Source organism: Topomyia yanbarensis, chromosome 3 (genome assembly GCF_030247195.1).
Source record: "Topomyia yanbarensis strain Yona2022 chromosome 3, ASM3024719v1, whole genome shotgun sequence".
NCBI lineage: Eukaryota > Metazoa > Arthropoda > Insecta > Diptera > Culicidae > Topomyia > Topomyia yanbarensis.
Window position 1 is genome coordinate 271932087 of NC_080672.1, and position 21871 is coordinate 271953957.

At 39.9% G+C, this 21871-nt stretch overlaps 1 protein-coding gene across 3 annotated transcripts; it reads right to left on the reverse strand.

Moving 5' to 3' along the window:
• Positions 1 to 264: 264 nt before the first annotated feature.
• Positions 265 to 20808, reverse strand: LOC131689127 (uncharacterized protein CG5098). Of its 3 annotated transcripts, none has more exons than XM_058973986.1 (9): positions 20601 to 20808; positions 5771 to 5921; positions 5572 to 5712; positions 5219 to 5517; positions 4714 to 5149; positions 4486 to 4576; positions 2277 to 3190; positions 1290 to 2216; positions 265 to 952 (listed from the first exon to the last, which is right to left on the reverse strand). In XM_058973986.1, the coding sequence occupies exons 2-9, from the start codon at positions 5834 to 5836 to the stop codon at positions 554 to 556; spliced, it is 3273 nt and encodes a 1090-aa protein (XP_058829969.1). In that variant the 5' UTR covers positions 5837 to 5921; positions 20601 to 20808; the 3' UTR covers positions 265 to 553. The 3 variants fall into 3 exon arrangements, with proteins under 3 accessions (XP_058829969.1, XP_058829968.1, XP_058829967.1); XM_058973985.1 differs by having other exon boundaries at positions 20416 to 20808; XM_058973984.1 differs by having other exon boundaries at positions 19784 to 20808.
• Positions 20809 to 21871: the final 1063 nt, after the last annotated feature.

The window sequence follows — 21871 nt, forward strand, 5'->3', positions numbered from 1 at the left end:
CAAGTAATCTACTCGTTTTTTGTTTCATTTCCTTCCAACGTCAATTGGTTTCGTTCAATATATGTCGATATTGTTGCATTTTTTCCAGAAGAAAACATACTAACCTATCCAAAATTATGTTCAGTTACTCCAAGATATTACTAACGCTATTAAATAAATTATTTTGCTCACAATTATTCCGGATAGATATCGTCATGAAACGTACTTCATCAATCACGCCAAATATCTTTATATTCGTGGGTTTCTAAGTTAAAATAATTAAAATATCATACATTAGCTTACTATATTTACAAGCTAAAAATGTACATTCGTAAATTGAATTGTGACTTTTTTTCGTTTTCCAGATACAGTTGTAAAAATCACTCCATAATATCTTTCCAGAGGTCTTAGATCTCGCACCTTATACAAAAAATGAGTTGATCAAAATAAACAACACTTCGAAGAGATGCACTTATTATGATGAACATTACTTAACCAACCAATAATCGTTGGTTCGGCAAAGAACATAAAACAAAAACCTGACAAACAAAAGAACCTTCTAGCGTCCAGCGACTCAAGAGTTTGTTTTGGAGTGTTGAGTGCAGCTTGACTTGAACTCATCACTCAATTCCCAATTATTTTTCCGTGCACATACCACGTGGGCTTCTTCGTTACATCCACGATGCAAGCAGCTCACCATGGCTCCATATTGAGAGCAGAGTCGGCAATGATGCCGCCAGCAGTTCCAAATCGCTGCCTCGAGACCAACAATCCGCGTGCCAACGATGTGCACTCCAGGAGCCCAAACCAAACAGTCCTCGTGCATCCACACCTCATAGGAATCGTCTCCGGCCTTCACCATTCCGTAGAATATGTCCGGTGCCGGTAGTGATGTGGCTCCTATGTTTGTATCACTAGCACTCGGTGCGGCAACCACTCCTTGATCACTAATTTTTCTTTTCTTCGACTTGGACTACAAAAATAAACAGAAAATTGAAACGTTTTAATAAGGGTTCCATTTTATGTGAAGTCAGAATTTTTAAGCTTTTTTCTATTCAGATATCGACTTTAAATGTCTCTAATCAATTTATTGCTATGTTTATGCAAGTATTTAAATAATGTGCGACCCAAAATACACCATGGAAAAATATATTTCATTGAACTTTCCACAAAATCGTTTTCACACAGAAGAACTCGCTTTTCAGACATAGAAAATGTTTGGTTTTTCAATTCCGTGTTGTATTTTGATCGTTTGTTTTGATAGATTTTTGTCACCTTGATTCACGCATTAGTGCGAAATTAATGCTTACCGGACTCGCCGTTCTAGAAGATTCACCCGTTGTCGATAGTTTCGAGGCAAGACTATCCCGCGTCCGTTTCACGTTGAAATAATCTTCATCAGTTTGGCTCTGTTGGAACTCATTTGACTTGGTACTGATGATGTACGGTCCAAAGAGATCTCCTAGTCTAGTCTTGTGCGGTCCCACCTTGCAGAACACACACATCCAACTTGTGTCTGTAGTATCTGCGTCATATTTGGTGCTTAGTGTGCTCACGTGTAGACCTCGAATTTTACTTTTTTCGGAACTGTTCATGCTAGTGGTAAATTTCTTAGTCTTGTTCTGTGCCTTCTCGGTGTCGTCTTCATTGATTGGGGTGTTAATCACCACGTGGCTACCGTCGGATTTGACTTGTACGAAAGGTCCTTTATACTTGCCACTGGGATCAACAGGTCCACCACTCTCGTTCGTCTTTACTTTGACATTTTTACTCGTCGTAGACCCAGAGCCACTTCCTTTCTTTCCGTTTCCTTTGCTTAGCGGCTTCTTGTTAAACTTAGCACTTAAGGTGGCCGCCCTTTCCTCAGCAGCTGCAAATGTTCCCTTATATTGGTTAGGTTTTTTCTTCAATATTTTTTTCCTTCTATTTGGGGATGTTCCAGAAGCACCGGAGGTCTTTCCGGAAATTGTTCGTTTAGTTGCTGGAGTCACCAATTTTTTCTGTGTTCCACTTGTGCTTGGTTCAGTCGAAAAACTGTCTACTTCTACGGGAGAAACCCTTAGATTTGTAACCACAGATTCTTCTGATTTTTCTGATAATTGAACAAGAATATCCGTTGGTTCGTTTATCTGCTTCGATGGGGATAGTTTCTTTTCTCCTATAGTGGACGATGACTTGGAACATGATGGTGAAGATTCTTCTATTCCCGCGAACATCTCCTCTAACTTATTTTCAATCTGTAAAAAGTACAAAATGCATTAAACCATGAACCTAGCTATACAATAGAACAACCACACCTCTTCGTAACTTTCATCAGCATCATTTTTTGTAAACTGTGACTTTTCATTATCGGCAATTAAGGAACCCTTGGCTTGTATCATTGGACCATTGAAGCTACTACATTCGTTGTCATTTTTCGCCAGCTCAGCAATTGTATCGGCCGGTGGCTTGAGTGCGGTTTGAGTTGGAACAGCATCAATTTCAGTACTGGATATCATCGCTGCTATTTTATCGATAGTCTCACAATCATCTGAATTCGACTCGCTATCCTTCCGATTTAATTCCATGGCGTCAGCAGCGGCCGAAAGCACACTAGATATGACTGAGTTTACTGTGGCAGATTTTATCGACTCGTCAACATGGTTGCTATTGCTTTCATTCAAATTTTGTAGGTTTATCCGTGTACTATCGGACAGATCTGTAATATGGGGACTATGACTACTATCACTGGCAAGTCCTTGACTGAGACTGCTGATTCCTTCAAGCGCAAGTGAGGCTATATCATTCCTGACTGCTATATTAGGCCTCATAGGATCGATACCGTCGATTCGTTCGCACTTATCTGTGCTATTATCACCTCCTCCGAGAAAATCATGTATCCTCTCCAGCTCACCTGAGCCCATCTTATTGGTCCGATCTGGCTTCCGTCGTCTACGCGATTTAGTTGAATTTGAATCGGCAGAATCTTCACTCGTGGTAATGCTTTGATTAGGGGAAGTTCGATCGCTGTTGATTGTTTCTGTAGCTACTGGTAGATTTGCTGGCGTTATTTGTGGCAAACTGGCTTTGTTATCGGCAGTTTTAGTTCCTTCCGTTGTAGATGGCACATCCGCAGAAATCATCGGGAATGGTTTGTCCACACTTGCATTGGTCGGCGGCGGACTTCGCGCAGGACTTTGAGCCGGGGGAACGGGTAGACGTATTTGTGAGTCTAGGAAAAATCGATATTCATTCGATTATTCAGCAGATTCTTTCAGGTTGGACAGAGTATGGGCAAAAATCTAAAACGAAAAAAGCAGTTTTTTCCGCACCGTGTGTTAGATCCTCATAAAAATAAATCAGCTTATGTAGAATGTTGTTACAGTACTGCTGATTGATTTTTATGAAAATAGGGTTGCCACCCCTCCGGATTTGACCCGGAGCCTCCGGTTTTCGGGAGCAATCTCCGGATTTTATATCAATTTCTCCGGGTTTGGTGGGAAGAAGCATAGGTTGAATTTTTTTTTGGAATTAATTGATTCTTTACAAAATATTTAAGAAGTCTAAGTTAACTATTACTCTTGTTCAGATTTATTTTGCCCGACTAACATTTCGTTTCAAGGTGGCGAATATGAGTTCACCAAATATTGCTAATTTCTTTCACAAAGCAATGAAAATGAAAAACAAATAAAATTACTACAAATTAACCTTCCGCAGTCGCGCTCTGATAATCTAGCGAAATCGTCTTAGGGTACCAGCGGCTGCTCGTTCGGTAGGCCATATGCGCGACTTCTGGAGGGTTAAGGAAAGTAATATTTCGTCATGTGCTACAATTGAAATGTTGCATTCCACTAAGTCGTTCAAAATGGTGTAAAAAAGTTTTTTTTGCTGCAATTTTACCAAATCATTTCACTCATAGTGGTGCTTATCACCAGCTGCACTAAGGTCTAGCAGATTTGTTCTAATCCAACTGACTAGGTCTACATCAAACGAGTTCTTCCGGTGTTGTTGCTACTCCGGCAGCGATCGTTAACTGGGCTAGGGAGGTGACTTTTGCCCATTTGTTGCGAAATAAAAATTTGTTGGTGAAGAATAACTGACATCACATAGTGTGATGCCGCAGCTCTGCCTCCTTTGCTCTCCTTTTCCTGTTAGTTGTGGAGGAGAGCAATGCTCGTTCGACTTATCATCCACAGTGAGAGTAGCTGGTGCTTTTGTATTCTTGGCACTTAGTCGGGGAAGTGAAATACTACACCACCTTAAACCGATAAAACCGTTCTTTAACGTAGTAATTAAAAGTGATTAAAGTGCTCTAAAATGCCGAGCAATCGCTTTGATTCCAATGTCTGTATTGTTCCACTCAAAATCCACCACCCTCTCCCGATCAGTGAAAATCTCCGGGTCAAAGCCTCTCCAAAGGTGGCAACCCTAAATGAAAATCTAACACATGGTGTGAAGAAAAACTGCTTTTTTCGTTTTCGATTTTTGCGCTTTCTCTGTTCAACCTTAACCGAGATTTGAACCTACCTTGCTTGGGTGAGACAGAAACTGCAGTACTTTGCATGGCATGCATTATAATATCTTTAACCAGGTCGGATGGTTCAGTATTGGCAGGGGCCTGGAAGAGTGTTTAATTAATTTTCTCATTACAGTAATCTTACACTAATGGCTTCTATAATTAAACTTGAAGGTCCTTTCACACACAATAAAAGCCGAAATTGTAGCTGTTATTATAACAAAGAATCATGTACTCACATTATCCTTGCCGTTTCTTCCGCCAGCCTCGTTATTGATTTGCTTGGTATCCTTGATATGCAATCCACCAGGGAGCATCGCGGCGAATTCGCCGACCAGTCCCATTGCTAAAGAGGGAGCGGTTGCACCGGCAGGTCCAGCCAGCGGCCTGTTGTTAATACTAGTATTACCACCAATAGAAGCGTTATTATTACTTCCACTGCTGTTGCTGCTCATCATGTTGTAATATCCATTACCACCGGCGCTACCGGATCCAAGTCCTAAGCTATTGTTTCCACTATTACCGAGGAAACTGCACGAGGTTTGCGAATTTGCCCCTACGCTACTGACACCAGCGGAACTTCCCAACAAATGGTGTCCAGAACGATCTTTTAAAGCTGCAGTCGATTGTATAACGCCACCGATTTGGCTTGCTGAGGGAGAACGATTGTGATTCCTAGTTAAAGAAACAAACAAATTTAACTTGAGCAACAAATCTCATCCCAAAACAGAGAGTAATCCTTACGTATTCATGTGATGCTGCGGCTGTTGCTGTTGTGGACCGAGACCAGGAACCATTTTAGGATGAAAATGATCGTTTTGGTCCGGCATCAGGGGTCCTCCCAGAACGGGCGGAATGATTGATGGCATCGCCGAAGTATGCTGCTGTTGACCATGTGGACCTGGTGGCCCTGGTTGTTGATGATTGTTCCCCTTCGGGGAAGGTGTGCTACGGGAGGCTGACGATAGAGACAGGTCAACTGATCCTAGTGGCATACCGGCACCTCTTCCAAATGTTGGCAGCAAGGGATTTATTTCTAGATTCTGATAGTATATATAAATTCGCGAGTTCGTAGTCTGATAATCGAGGTGACTTACGTTTTTGTGATTAGCAGTCATAAAGTTGTACAGCTGATCCTGATGAGTGGGCGGGGTATGCCATGTTAGCGGTGATCTCGCCAGAGACCGTTCACTGGACATGTGAGCCAACTGTGGCTGCCGAGGAATATACGAGGGAACCTGAAAGCATACGATTACTTTATCGCGGCTTCATCGACAAAGCCGGGTTATTTGTTACCTGTAGCGGATTCCAAGTAGAATTCGGCTGGCCTAGTCGTCCGTGAGGTGGATTGTGTCCAGACATTTTAAATAGATTACCACTATTCACGTTTAAGGATAACCATTCGGCCTTTTTGCTAATGGCTGGCCCGATAAATAGACGGATTTTTCTGAAAGGAAAGTGTTGACATTAGATCTTGCAACCGATTTGAAAACAGTATCTTCTAGTGTAGAATGGGCTGCATTCCATCTGCAGTCACTTTATACGAAAACAATCGGTTTTGAAACCAGTTGGAACAGAAAAACAAATACTAAAAAAACTGTTTAAATCCCTTTAGTGGTGTAAGTGCACTTTTCTCATTTCCATTTAAGGTTATGTTCAATAGGGGCTTGCACTATTGTTTTTTAGCGGGCTGATAGACCTGCAGCTTATAGCTTAAGGGATCTCGGTCCGCGGCGCGAGTCTGCCAAGTAAACACCGGTCCTCGAGAGGAGGTCTAAATTTTGCGCCTGTTTGTCTCGTCGTGTAACGTCAAGTCCTCTATTTTGTCTAGTCCAAGGTATCCCGCCCTAACAACGCGTGCTAAGTCGTCTGTGAGCAATTAAAACTTCGCATTGACTCCGCTTCCGTTTTCTTCCTGGTCCCCTCCCGGGTCCTCCAGGTCCGAAGCGGATCAATCAACTATTAAGTAAATCAGAGAGCGCTGTAAACCGCAATGTCCACGAATACACTCAGGTTTTTTTTACGCGGGGGTTACGAGCCGCGTAAATGAAAACCGCGTAAATGAAAACCGCGTAAATTTCAAAATCCGCGTAAATGAAAACCGCGTAAATTTCAAAATCCGCATAAATGAAAACCGCGTAAATTCCAAAATCCGCGTAAATGAAAACCGCGTAAATTTCAAAAACCGCGTAAATGAAAACCGCGTAAATTTCAAAATCCGCGTAAATGAAAACCGCGTAAATTTCAAAATCCGCGTAAATGAAAACCGCGTAAATTTCAAAATCCGCGTAAAAAAAACCGCGTAAAAAAATACCGCGCAAAAAAAAACTTGAGTGTACTAAATTTCCCCCAGCTGTCCTACCAGTTATTCTTTCTGTTCTAGTGTGTATTAATGATTGATCGGCATCAGATTGAATTCCATATTAAATTTACAAAAGGGCGAATAAGATTTGTAAACAAACTTTTATTTTGATGGTTTCTCTTAATTTACTATAATTTCAACGCAGAAAACAATTGAAATTACTTCTACGAAGGGTAAAAATTTACATTAACGCATATTTTTCATGAAATTCCACTCTGCAGCAGACTAATGAGCGAAACAAGTTTGTTTACAAAAAACAGTTTCGCCCTTTTGACGAATTAATATTGAATTATCATGTTGTAATACCACTATGCTTGTTTAAAATAGTGGAAGAACAACTATGCTGTTTCATCTCCATCCTACAACAGAACTCAACTATCCCTGTGCCAGTCAACACACGTATTCATAACATTACGGACCAGGGCAATCCCCAACCTTCCTCTATCGTAACCACGTAGACGAGCGAAGGCATTCCAGGGTTTCACAAAAAGAATCTTCGCCCATAAAGGACATAAGAAACACCTATTCATCACTCCCCACAAAATCTGCTGAACCGACTGTCCGCCTTGTCTGACTCTAACAGACTACACCGACCTGAAAGGCTGCTTACCATTTCCGAGAGCCGGCGGCCTGGTCGAGTTAAAAAATGAATAAATAGCTATCCCCCAGGTGCCAGTCCAGCACTCCCCCCCACGAGCCAGCCTCACACCCAAGCACAACAGAGTCGACAACCAGCAGGGTCAACATGTCCCCCACCCAAGCGAATTTACCAACCTGCAAGTAGGAGCACATATCCATCAACCTGCCAAGAAGACCTCCGAACCAATGAGAATGGACCACGGCAGTCGAAGGCCACAGGCCCAGCCCATCCCGTACAGCTCCCGAAACTAGACGCTTGCCAGTACCACTCCCAGCCTTCACCTCAATGGCAGTAAAATGTGTCTCACTCCCTCCTGCAAAACCAGCCCTCCGCTGCTCATGCCCTCCGGCACCTCGACGCCGTCTCACAGAAGAGACCTCCCCCATCGAATCCCCAACCTCCGTCGCAACACGCACATGAGACGCTCAAGGAACTCCACTGGCACGAACATTAACCATCTGAAGCGTAAAAGACATTATTTATCACACCAAACTCCTAAATCCCACTATCAATCAAGGCTGTCTGCCGATCCCAATGCAGAAACGCCAACGATGCGACCAGCAAAAATACATCAGACAACCCCAACCGGCCCCCTCCATACCATCCTGACCCCACCAAGCCGCAACGCGTGTGGCGACGTGAAAACTGCCGAATCGGGGTTGATACCAATCTGAAGCAACATCCGACGCTGCTCCAAATGCATGTGACATCCAAGACTGACCTGGACAGCTCCGTCGAGCCCAGCCTGCACACCCCATACAACTAGACTCACCGTTCTCCATTCACCTACTGTTCAATAGGGGCTTACGCTATTCGACAATGTAAACATCAATATAATTCTAAAAAATTTCAGCAAAGATTTCTTTTTTTATGTAAAAGAAATACGTTTCTTAAAATCTGAAACTATATTTATCTTCGATCAAGTATCAATTTGTCGCAATTACGACCTCTACATGCTTCCGGAACGTATGGCATTCTCTTCAGAATTCATAAATAATAATAAATTGTCTCAAATGGCCCGTTTCCCGTGTGTAGTCGGGGATTTGTGACTTGCCGTGTCTTCTGGCCATTTCGCTGATCGGCAGAAAAAAGGAAGACGGAAGTAGATTTGGAAGAGTTCAAAAACAATCACTAGGACATTCACGTGTGGTTCGAATTCCATGTGAGAAAGCCTAAAGCTCTTCACCACATTGGATTAGAAACATTAGTATGTGGCTGGGATTCAGTTGTCGGAACACCGTTTAGGAAAAATAGAGCGGTTTAGTTGCATTCTCACCAACCGAACACCGCTGACAATGCCGGGGGGATCACTTCACCTTATTGCAAGATGAATCAGCGAATTGGGCTATCCCGATCCCGTTGCCGGAGGCCGATCCTGTTGCCGTAGGTCTACTATATTATCCCTCACGTACACGGGGATCTTGACCTTAACTTTATCATGTTCTTCAAAATATTTGTTATTTATCAGTGCACAATCGGGCTGTCTCAACAATAAATTTCTGCAACCTATGAGCATTGAGCACCTAACTTCTCACCGTTGCATTTGTCGGTGTGTGCAGTGCTTTATGGTCACACCTACGACCGCACAATCGGCTTCCCATGAGCATTATGGACTCAGACTCAGACGTTGTCATTCCATGTTGCTCAGGGATACATAGTTCCATACATACACACAAATATACATCTATGCATACCTACATAGATACATTCATACATACACACAGCGCATGTTTGTCTCGAAGGGCGTATGATCGTGTCCTCTAGTTTGTCCAACCTAGTTAAACTTTTCCCTGCCATCACGTTCAAGCCATCGACACGTTCTGGTATTCTTTTTCCACTCCTATATTTGAAGCGGATCAACCGACTATTAATGGATACAGTAAAAATACTAGCAGTGTTAGTCCTTTCTCGCGAATACTTTTTTTTCCTACAACTGTACTATTTCCCCTTCATCTTATAACATAATTCAAGTACCCCTGTCCCAGCCTGTATTGGTAGTTATTACGATATTGTCATTATCAAATTTTAATAGGGTGACCATATCATGCGAGTGAAAATCCAGAACCCCTCCCCTCGGTTATTTTAGCGACCTGAAAAGCAGAGCTCAGCTATAATATCATTCGAATTTTTGATACACCACACTCAGCGAAGGTCTCAAGTTATTACTGGGGATCTTTGCAATCCTCAATTGAACGGACGAAACGGAATATTTTGAGATTATCTCTGAAGGACCGGAGCGGAGTCCTCAGCACTAAATGCCCCTTTTTGAAGTAAAACATAAACATGAACAGTTCCAAGGTCAAAATTACACTCTACAATTGCAGACGAGACAGCCAATGACGCCCACTAAAGCACTGCTTTAGACCAATTGCAGCGGGCCGTGATTCTGAATGTGAAATTCATTGTACGGTTCAAGTATGTACGGGCGTAGGGACTTCGCGATCTCGTGTATCATCGCGAAGGAGTCGAGCATTTTTACGTTAACGTATTCGATCGCATGTGCGTTTGCATGTCGCGTGCGCTAACGTGTATGTAACTTCGCGTGTTTAAATTCTATTTTATAACCGTGCACCATTCGCATATTCGCGTGTGTTCTAAAAGGATCGCGCGCGGACAGTGAATCTAATACTTCATTTTTCGTGTATGGTTCAGATTCTAGAAGAAAAAGGGTTCTTCCATATCACTAGAGTTCCCAGTCATGTCGCCTTGAAAAGTGTTGTCCAGTAGATATGAGCTTTATTTTGACATTAAAAATGTCTTACTCCACTATCTGGGGCTGGGTGTCATTCTAAATTTTGAAAATCTCCTATGTAACGAAACTATGTAAGGTTTGTACGGTTATAACTTCGCAACTAGTTGACGGATTTCAATCATTTATACACCAATCGATTCAGAAACACCTGACTTGAATATAATTGCTAATTAGATTGATGTACTATATAAGGATTCTGTTAAAAATCGGTTGAACTAAAATTGAAAAATTTCACCAAATAGGGGAAATGTGCATACACGAGGCGGCTATTCCGAGCAGAGCCGTCAATACAGAGCATTTAAGAGGTCAATCAAACAAAACAAAAGTTCTAAATATATGTGCTGAATTTCCTTTTTACCTTATTATTCGATACTTGATGGTCGACGAGTAGTGTACGGACGTACGTACCTAAACGATTCTCATAAACAAACGGCCAATAATTACCGCTGTACTGTACGGAACAAACAGATTCTTGCGTGATTTGGGAAATAATCATAACAATTGTGTAGCAGATTCCGTAGTGGATACGATGACCGTAAATTTTGATAGAAATTATTTTGTAAAAGCATTAATTAGCCGTGTTTTGATTGGTGATTTATTCGTTAGCACCGCCTTTTTGGCGATGAACCGCATCTGAGATACGTAAAACGAATTGTCTGAGGGAAAATGTTTTCAGTTTACATTTGATCATCGTTGAAATCAGTTCGTTTATCGCCGGCGTCCGCTGCGTTAGTTCCTGGAAGGAACGTTCTCCGTTAGCAGCAACAAACGAAGGCGCTCTCAAAATTGCCTCCATCACTAGACGTGTACAGAAGTCGCATTGTTGTTGGCAAGGCAACGGTGAAATAATATTAACAATAAACGGTCCTTATTATGACCACAAAATCGTACTCAGAAGAATGACACATGAAATGTCCATTTCGTGCTTTGGTAAATAACTTCGCTCTTATTGGGTTAGTTATATTCTATAATAATACCCGAAAAATGTGCGATAAAACAAATAAACTGACCAATTGGATGGAAGCAAGAAAATACCTACAAAAATTTGAATCAGAAAAGTGACATTGACGGAAAAATGCTTCGATCGTTTCTTTGGCAACTGAAGTTGCCGATTTGTTTTCCACGAATAATATGGCAGGCTCACAAAAATGGTTGCATTTTTAATGTCACCGTGGTCGTGTCATGTACACAACGCTTTAATTTTTTTGATTGGTATAACTGTGTGGACCTAAATTGCTAGAACGGAGGGTAAAGATTTCCGGACGTGACCGATTCATTATCGCGCGCGTTTGCGGGTTCGTGTTTGAGAGCGCGTTTGAAACTTCGTATATACTAAAACGTTCACATTATTGCCGTAATGTAGTCAAGTTTGCGCGATCGCCGACGTAGATATGCGTAAATGATCGCGAAGGGCTTAAGCATTCGTATGTTGACGTGTTTGTTGCGTGTGCTCGTGTGTATGTGATTTCGCGTGTATAAATTCGATTGTGTAACCTGTGACCGTCCACATATTTGCGCGCGCTCCTGGATGGTCACGCGGACCGTCACTCTGATATTTAGTCTTCGGTACACGGATCACATTCTGACAGGGAATGTTACCCCCTACCACTAGACAGGGAATGTTACCCCATACCACTAGAGCTCCCGGCCATGTCGCCCTGGAACATGTTGTCTAGTGGATATGAGAGCTGATTGGTCCAAATGCAGACATGTGCCTAGACTGGTGATACCGAGAATATATTTCCGGCAGTGACCGATTCATGATCGCGTGAGTTTGTAGGTTCACGCTTGAGACCGCGTTTGAAAATGAAAAGTGCTGAAATGTTCACCTTATCACCGGGATGTTATCATGTTGGCGAAATCGCGGATGTGGGTTGCGATGATGATCGCGAAGGGCTCGAACATTTGTATGTTAACGTGTATATCGCATGTATGTGTTCGCGTGTGTAAATTCGATTTTATAACCGTGCCCATTCACATACTCGCGTGTGTTTTTAGATGATCGCTCGCGGGCCGTGAATCTTATACTTAATTTTCAGACACATTCCAGCGTTAGGGGACAACGTTTGCACGCATCTTGCAACTGTTAACAGCTCGGCGTTTGAAAAATCCTACGATGTACGCTCAAAAAACTTAATTGAATACTTTAAAAGTCCTAACACAACGTTAATGTTACGGGTTTGATGTTTTTCAGGTTGTCCTTCTATTCTGAGAGGTGAAAATGTCGCGTTAGGGGACAACAGCGCAAAAAATTGATTTTCCACCCTACAGTTGTATTTATCAAAAAACCTGCTCTGTCTCGAACTTTAGAGCATCTATTTGTTCTAGAAATTTGATCATCGTTAGTCACAGAACAATACTGTATACTTAGATTTTCGAGTTTTTAGGATATTTTTTCACGACCGCTGCGAACACTGCGTTAGGGGACAACACCAAAATGAACACAAACGGTCGCATATGAAGTGTTGTCCCCTAACGCGACTGAGGAATTTGTTGAAGCTCAAACAAAGCGATGTATATTACCTCTGAACCTGTGAATATCTCAAAATAAAGATTTGAAATGCCAAACCAGATGTATTTCTAGTTTCACCTTCATGTGTTTTATTATGAAATCAAATTAATATGAAATGAGAACAGGACATACCGCATATCACAGTGTGGCCCGGTATAGAAGAGATTATAGACCACAATCGCCACTTTCTAATGGATCGAAAAAAGTGGTTTTGAAGTAGTTTTGGTAAGTTTAATATATTATTGACATCAGTGGTGGATCCAGGGGGAGGGTCTTGGGGGTCCGGACCCCCCCCCCAAAATTTTTAACATCTTGATAATTTTTAAAAAAGTTTCTTTTTTAAATACATTCTAAGTTCAAATTCTTTGCAAACCAGATTCGATTACCAAAACTGATTTTAATTAAATGAGGGTATTACATATTACGTATTGTACAATGAACATTTTAAAGTCGAAATTTTGGACCCCCTCCGAAATTTTTTTCTGGATCCGCTCCTGATTGACATAGGAAAATATATGAAATAAAATTAACTGTTTCTTAGGGTGACTCAATTTTTTTATTTCGTTCACCAACTAAATTTTTTCATGTAAGTTTGATGCACTGACTTTGTTTTTTGACCTTATAAAATCTTGAAAATAAAATTGACTGGCGATTAGGGCAGATAAAATACTCCATAGGGTGGTTCAATATTTATTTTCTTGCTACGTTACAAATCAGTGACTCAGAAGCAATTCAACAAAGTAAAGACTGTCTAACTATTATACTCAGTCGAGCAGTTATGATATTTACATATTGTATATAATGTTGTCGCGAAATACGAGGAACACGGTTGAAAAAAAAAAATCGAAAGAGAATATCGCCCTTCCAGTTCATCCTCTGGCGTTTGCACAACTGTTTCTACTCATAGATCTGCAAAACGACACTTATTAGTGATGATTGCGGAAATTAATCAAAATGTAGCCGTTTTACGCAATTTTTGGAAAAGAAGGGTAAGATCCAGCTTTTTGAAAATTTAGATATATTAGAGTACAAAAAAAATTGTTAAAAAAATTCACACAATTGCGGTCTTATGGCTCAGATGGCTGGCTTATCATTGAATTATCTAAATAATGGAAAACTGGAGAATTTCGTGAAATTGTATCTTTTATTAGCGAATTCTAAGAAATGCGCATCCTCAGGATAACAATTTGAATTTAACGTATACAAACATAAAAAAACGGCATTAAACTACGATGCTTGGTTCATGTTGAAGAAAATCTATCCCGAAAAGACAAATCGGGTTAGTTCCAAGTAGTCAATAATTATCCCGCTAATTTGAAAGAATGTGACGACGAGTGAGTGTTATTCCCTATGACCAAATTCTTCCGCGTGCTCTCATACTTATTTGGTATTCTAATGCGTTCCATTCTATATCTTTGAAATCACTTCGAACTCTGTTCTGAAATTGTTGATTTATCCTTAGATAGCTTATTTACTGATATATGTAATAAAAAAAACTTGATAATTTTTCGATATTATCAGGCCTCCCCCTTAATGGAACCCCCCCCCCCCCCCTCCCAGCCCCTGAGGCCACCTATGACACTGCATGACTTTTGCTGAAATAGGTTGGTTATATCTGTTATGTCCATATACTGTTCTGTAGGCTCTCAAAGTAACTCTGCAGAAGGATTTATCGTAATGCAACGGAAAGCGTTAGGGGACAACACTTCAGTGCACCCCTCTGAAAGAACGATTCCAAAGCTTGTTATATACAAATAGCATATTTTTAGAAAGGTATTGATGAGTACTAATAGCTTCTAAAAAGATTTCATAGATAGCGTGCTTTGTTTTCATGAAAAATTGAAAAAACCTGATATTTGCGTTAGGGGACAACGCAAAAATGGTCAATTTTTGCCCCCCTTGAATCCGATGATCAATTCACTCAATAAATCTGCGTCCGAAGATGAAATCTTTGTACAATATGTGAACAATAAAATGGAATTTAAGATTATTCCAAATAAATTTTCTTACAAACCTGTCGGTGTAGTGCGGCAGAATGAATTCAATTATTAAAAACGAGTCATAAATGTATTATTGGTTTCTATTGACGACCGTCATAAAATTCTTTTAAAAAATTTCTGTAAATATATGATTTGGGAGCCTTAAACCTACACCAACATATTTCAGAACAACTTTTACTTATATTAGCAGATTTATTTTCATGAGATAAGCGATACAAGTGCGTGGAATGTGTCTTCAGTGTACGGTTCAGATTCTAGAAAAGAATATCACTAGAATTCCCGATCATGTCGCCAGTGAATATGAGCGTCATTTTTATTGATACAACAGAAGGCATGAAGCTATGCTGTTAGGATCGAGGGTAGAGACTTCCTAATGGGACCGATTCATGATCGCGCGAGCGGTGGGTTCATGCTAAAACATTCACTTAATTACCGAGTTGTTTTAATTTTGGCAAGATAGCGGGTGTAAGTATGTGTGGATGATTGCAATTGCGTGACTTCAAGTTCAAAGACGATGTTTAGCATGCAGAAGTCGACGTGAGCCGCCATTTTGAATTCGAAAAACCGATCTAACAGTGAAATGAGACATTTCTCACATAAATCAATGTTGGATCATTTATAAGTTTATAGAACTCACGCGATGTTGGCACCCAATTGGAGGTAAGATAAACAGTTTTGAGCCATGCACGAATAAAACCTCGAATAAACTGAATAAATTATAGAAAATCAATAAAGCAAATAAAGCTAAAAAATAATCAAGCAAAGAAAAATGAAAAAAAAACTGTCCTAATCCACCTAGTGGTGTAATTGTGCCTTTCTCATGGATCCAAACTATGATTCAATAGCTGGTTACGATCAATAGGACAATGTGGAAATGTCTGTTATATTCTTATTACACTTGGTAAGTATACCTATATAAGTGCCGACTGCCATGAATCTGATGAACAAGATGACTGCGTTGGCACACTTGAAACGAACATGTTCGTTCTTCATGTAAAATAAAATGAGAAATGCGGGGTTGTGAGAGAGGGCGGGTATAATTCATGAGAGGGGGAGGTTGCGTCGGGAACCACCTAACTTATTTTGCCATACTGAAGGAAATGCGGATGTGTGCTTGGACTGAGAGATGGGGGTGAGAAGGGGTAAGTTTGAGAGGGTGCAACAACCAACTGCATTCTATACCTTCCATTTGAGACTAGGTTAGTGAAAACCGAGGTGGCTTTAGTTCTGAAATATACCCGGAACCCTGACCTTCCGGAATTATCGATAGTGGCCAATATATTCCAAGAATCTTTGATTTGCCATCAATGATCTAGGCCTGCGAATCGAAGTAATTTGATGTTCAATAGATTTTTACCCTATAAGGTATTACGATTGCACCGGTTTATATGAGAAATTCTTTTGTAACCGTAATTCCGGAAGCAAAATCCAGAACTGACGAAATTCAATAGCAGTCCATGGGAGTATTAGATCTTTTATTTGATACCAAGTTTGTAAAAATCGGTTGAGTTTGCTGGGAAATAGGTTTGGCATTAGCTCGGGAGCTTGGCGAGTTCCCCGGGGGCATCAAGATCCGTCATAGGAGGCCAATGTGGTCAAAGCTACTTTGATTGGTTATTAGTGATCTAGTCTCGCAAATCTAAGTAATGTTGAATGTATTTGAATATGTATTACATCATTCGGTCATAATAGGGTTACCAGTTTACATGGGAATTTGCTGTGTGACCGCACTCTTCAACCCGTAACTCCGGAACCGGAAGTCCGATCAACAAAAAATTCACTGGCGTCTTATGGGAGAGTTAAGTACGATTCACACGATACATCAGGCTTCCGTCACCGGTACGGAATGTTAACAGAACGTCAAGATTAGTTGCATGAAGTTAAATGGAGGCGTTCACACACAACATCAACGGCACGGAACGTTTTGACGTGCGGCACGTGTGAACGGGCACACGAGAACCGCATTTAACTCATCGTGATGGAACGGTGACGTTCCGTCGACGTTAACGGAAGCTGATGTATCATCTGAACCGTCTTTTATATTGTTTAATTGAAACTAAGTTTGTTCAAATCGGTCCAACCATCTCAGAGAAAATTGAGTGATATTATTTGACACACATATACATACACACAGACATTTTGCGATCTCGACGAACTGGATCGAATGGTATATGACACTCGGCTCCCCAGACCTCGGTTGTAAACTCGATTTTTGGAGTGATTGCATAGCTTTTCTTTATATAAGAAAGGCAAAAAGTTATCAAATTCATGAAATGGGCAAAATGATTAAAATAAATCAAACTAATAAAATAAATAATTAGGAAATAATGCTCAAATGAAGAGAGGACAATATTTCAAAATGTTATAAAATTATTAGAGTAAATTGCTTCAAACTAACAAATTGGATGAAATAAATAAAAAGAATGACCGAAGAGTTAAAAAAATGAAGAAACTGAATAAAATATACAAACTGAATAAAAAAGAAAATAATAAAAAAAATTAAATGAATAATAGGGATCAAACCAAAAAATAAATTAAAATAATATGGATGAAATTAACTCTTTCATGCCCAACTATTTTCCAGTGCATATAGAGTTCCAAACTCGTTTTTCTTTAAAGTTTTGGAAAAACACGAAAAACCTGATTCGGTCAAGGTAAGGGGCCGTACATAAATGACGTAGCTTTTTTCGGCGATTTTTGACCCCTCCCTTCCCCCTCGTAGCATTTGGTTACAAAATTCTAACCTCCCCCTCGTAAATAACGTAGCATGCAAAGCGATCGGGGGATGAAAACCTGTTTTAATTCACCTAGCGGTGTAATTGTACCTTTCTCAATCATGAACCCGAGAATGTTTGCGTTGTTTATATTCATTAAAAGCTTTCAAATGCATATATTGCATTTTATTATTATAGGACATGACAAATATACAAGAAAAGAAATCATTATTCGAGTTCTAAAATTTTGTAAAAGAAAAAAACAGCCACGGTAATATTCAACTGAAAAAAAAATGCGAAATCGGCAAAGTCCCAAAAAGTCGATCTTTATGAAATTTTTTTTTTTTTGAGATAGCAAATCTCGACTTTTCATGCATTTTGTTTGGCATCAAAAATACGAATTCGATTTTTGAAATTTCATGGGGTCGCCCCTTTGAAAGAAATTTTGAGTTCCGGCTTATATGGGAATTTCATATGTGACCGGACGGTCCAGTCTATATTTCTGGAACCATACAAGCGATCCGTGCGAAATTTTATAGACATCTGTAGGGATAATATAGCTATCATTTGGGACTATGTTTGTGAAAATCGGCCCAACAAGTTCCGAGAAACTGATATGAGTTTGCTAGTTTTGAAAGATGGCCGCTTTCCCCGGGCACTTCCGGAACCGTCTATGATGGTCAATGTAGTCAACGAAAGTTTGTTTTGCTTTCATCGGAGTATCGGTTTGAATCACAATTTGCTATGTGATCGCACGCCACAACCCGTAACTCCGGAACCGGAAGTCGGTTCGCGATAAAATTTAATAGCCATTTACGGAGACGCAACATCTTTCATTTGAGACTAAGTTTGGTTGATTCGGTCCAGCCATCTCCGAGAAACCGATGTGACTGTTATTCTGAATTTGGATACTTCCGCCGTGGCTTCCAGAATCGATGATGGTGGCCAATGTGGCCAAAGAGACTTTGAATGGATGTTAGTGACCTAGTACTACAAATCGAAGCAGTTGTGGTCACATTTTGGAAAAATTTTCACCATTATACGTTCATTGCAGAATTTATTAAAATCGACATTTTCTATGTGATCGTACTCATAACCCTGTATTTCGAGAACCGGAGGTCGGATCCATTAGAAATTCAATAGCAGCCTATTCGAACGTTGCACCTTTCATTTGGGATTAAGTTTGTGAAAATCGGCTCAGCCATCTCTGAGAAAAGTGAGTGAGATTATGTTCGCGTACACACACAGACGCACATACACACACATACATATACACACAGACATTTGCCGAACTCGACGAGCTGAATCGAATGGTATATGTCACTCTGCCCTCCGGGCCTCCGTTAAAAAGTCGGTTTTCAGAGCAATTGTAATACCTTTCTATTGAGAAAGGCAAAAAAATAAAATGAAGAAACTGAATAAAATATACAAACTGAATAAAAAAGATAATAATTAGATAAATGAAATGAATAATAAGGATCAAACGAAAAAATAAATTAAAATAATATGGATGAAATTAATTCTTTCATGCCCAACTATTTTCCAGTGCATATCGAGTTCCAAACCCGTTTTTCTTTAAAGTTTTGGAAAAACACGAAAAACCTAATTCGGTCATGGTAAGTGCTTCTCTAGCAGTGCTAGAAGCTGCTCAATTTTACCTTCCAATGCTCAGTACACATCTTCTGCAAAATTTTCAACAGTTCAATTGTGCGGTAAAGGTAGTCGAAGACAGTCTAAATTGATGATTCTTCAGTTCTCAAAAATATTTAAAGACAACGAAGACATTTGTTAGATTTTTATTAAAGGTCGAGCTCGATGGACTAACCCCGCCTACCGTTTCAAAACAAAACAATAGAGTCATAGGAGGCAGGAAATGAAGAATAGAAGAGAGTTGTGTTGATCCCTTCTTACGACCTCTCAGCAGCCACACGGCGTCTATACTGAGTTTTGTCCGGAGTAAGATAATAGTGATATCAATGTCCTCACATGCGTTTGACTTCCATTTGTCCCGCAAAGTGATAGGGTCGAAGTTCATGATTCAAGAAGAGGTATTAGATGACGATAATATTATTGGATGAAATTTACATTCTGACCATTACAAAAGCTCACCGTGAACTCTTACTGCCTTGATACACGTAAAAATCACATTAAAAGCGGTGTTCTTATGTAGTTGAGACTTTTATGCGAATCATGGCAAAATAGTCGACAGTAATTTACTAGTGAGATTCTAATTTATTACTAACGAAATTATTTGTTAAAAATCCATAACTAAATTCACCCAAAAGGATGCCGTAAAAAAAACTATTCAATCTGACTTTGTGCTACTTACCAAATGTGCAATAATTCCGTCAGCCTACTTGATATTAAAATTCATACAGAATGCACGGAATGCTTTCAAATTAATATCTTCACTAGTTATAGTTTAACAGATATTGGTCATCGATTCCTCTCTGTAGTCATGATACATACAATAGTGACATGTCAGATTCAAATGGTATCGTGGCGTTGTCATCACTGAACGACAAAAAAGTATTTTCCATGCATTAAAAAAATATTCCCCAAGTAAGGAAATCAAACTTTTTCTTTTCCTTCTTTCCGCACTAAACGTATCAAAACTCGGAACGCCGGTATTCTCTTCCCGTAAGCTTCGAACGGCCGTGAACGTAACTATTCCAATCCAAATCACAGCACAAAAATCGATCTTTCATTCATGGTGCCACAAAACTCAGCCAAGATTCTTCCGACAATCCAATGACTGAAATCGGGGGCGCAGAACAAAAACACTCCGCAGCTGAACCAAACTTTTGCCAACCACTGCTAGCAGAGGCAATTCTGGAATGGAAACGTCGAGCTTCTCACTCAGCCGAAAGGAGTAATTGGCCGCAGGTTCTTCCAATTTCTCCGCGATGCTCCGATAAATGGTGAAAATACACTGCTCTTGTACAAAACTTTGCACTTTACCTTTTTTGACGATAGTCGAGATTATACGAACTAGTAAAACTTCAGGTCAATTTCAGTCGTCTCTTCTTTTGTTCAATATGGCGTTCCCGTTTTCAACCGCAACACAACACGCACACGCACGAACCGAATCACAACTACACACAAAACGTCACCACAGAACGCTTCATCAGAGCTGTCAAACTTACGATTATGATTCCAGATTCCACACCGAACAGTACCCAAATGAAGATGTTTATCTAGATGCTTGTCCTGAGTTCATTTCATATCACTGTATGATAGGTTTATTATTGAATAAGTTTAAACTTTTTTGCGCAAAAACCAGCAGATCAAGTCATTTTATAGATAAAACACTGCTTTTACACGACACTCGTTGCGCCATCGATGGGAAAAATCGTTGAGCGTACCTTAAAATACATTTTACAGCTGTACACACACGCACTTATTTCGAAATGTCATTCGGTCGACAAAGAAGCCTACACACTACCAGAAAAGAAATAAGTGTCAGTATTACGAACAACCTACACGCAGAATTTTATTTATGCATCGATAGGAAACTTTCCATATAATAGAATTTTACAATAGTATTTATCCTACAAATAATCATAAAAAATTTATTATAAGTATTACTGTTTCAACATTGTTCGATGCAGAGTCCTCGCAGTAGATATACGATAAAAGTTCATGTAACAATAAATTTTACTGTTCAGCAAAAAACTGATACAGTAAATTCACATTAAGGTGAAGATATGTGGAAGCCATGTTGCTACACTCAAAAAAAGTAAACGTTATGCCTATTGATTTTACACATAGATTTTTGCAATTAACGGAGGCATATAGACACTATTTGCTGGAACATAAACCTAATGTGTGTATTTACAAGAAATATTAATCTTACATTTACATTCACATTTACATAACTATTAGGCACATAAACCCCATTCTATAACAGTATGCATATATAACTTATGTGTGTGCATAAAAGAGATTATAACTACTAGAAGTCGCATGTCGCTGCTAAGACTGAAAATTTATCATCTCGCTCTCACATATGCTAGGCCCATTAGTTTGACACCTATTGCCCCGGGTACACACATGTCAAAGTAATGGGGGATACAACATGCTAGAGCGAGACCCCATGTTTCAGTCCGTAAATACATGGAGACAGTACCCACACTGTACCAAAACTGTAGCGTTAAATCGAATGATATTCTTGTTGACCTGGCCCTTTAACAATTGGCAGTTGTGTTTTGGATGACTGCCATTTGATTTTTGTTGCAATCAACTTTTCGTCTTTATATGCAAATATCAAATGATAGGCATACAAAAGATACAAGCAAAAGTTGTAAAATTCGAAATAGCAATCATTCTGTTTTGAAATGTGATCATTTATTTTTCAACAACTAAAACGTCACATTCGATCAGATAGTCTCATGGTTAATTTATATAGGAAATAAGA

Bases quoted from the DNA above. Each gene is read 5' to 3' on its own strand.
- LOC131689127 (XM_058973986.1), bottom strand. From the start codon at position 5,836: ATGTCTGGACACAATCCACCTCACGGACGACTAGGCCAGCCGAATTCT. The intron at 5,518-5,571 runs GTAAGTCACCTC...ATATACTATCAG, and splicing joins TGACTGCTAATCACAAAAAC to AATCTAGAAATAAATCCCTT. The intron at 953-1,289 runs GTAAGCATTAAT...TTATTTTTGTAG, and splicing joins CTTCTAGAACGGCGAGTCCG to TCCAAGTCGAAGAAAAGAAA.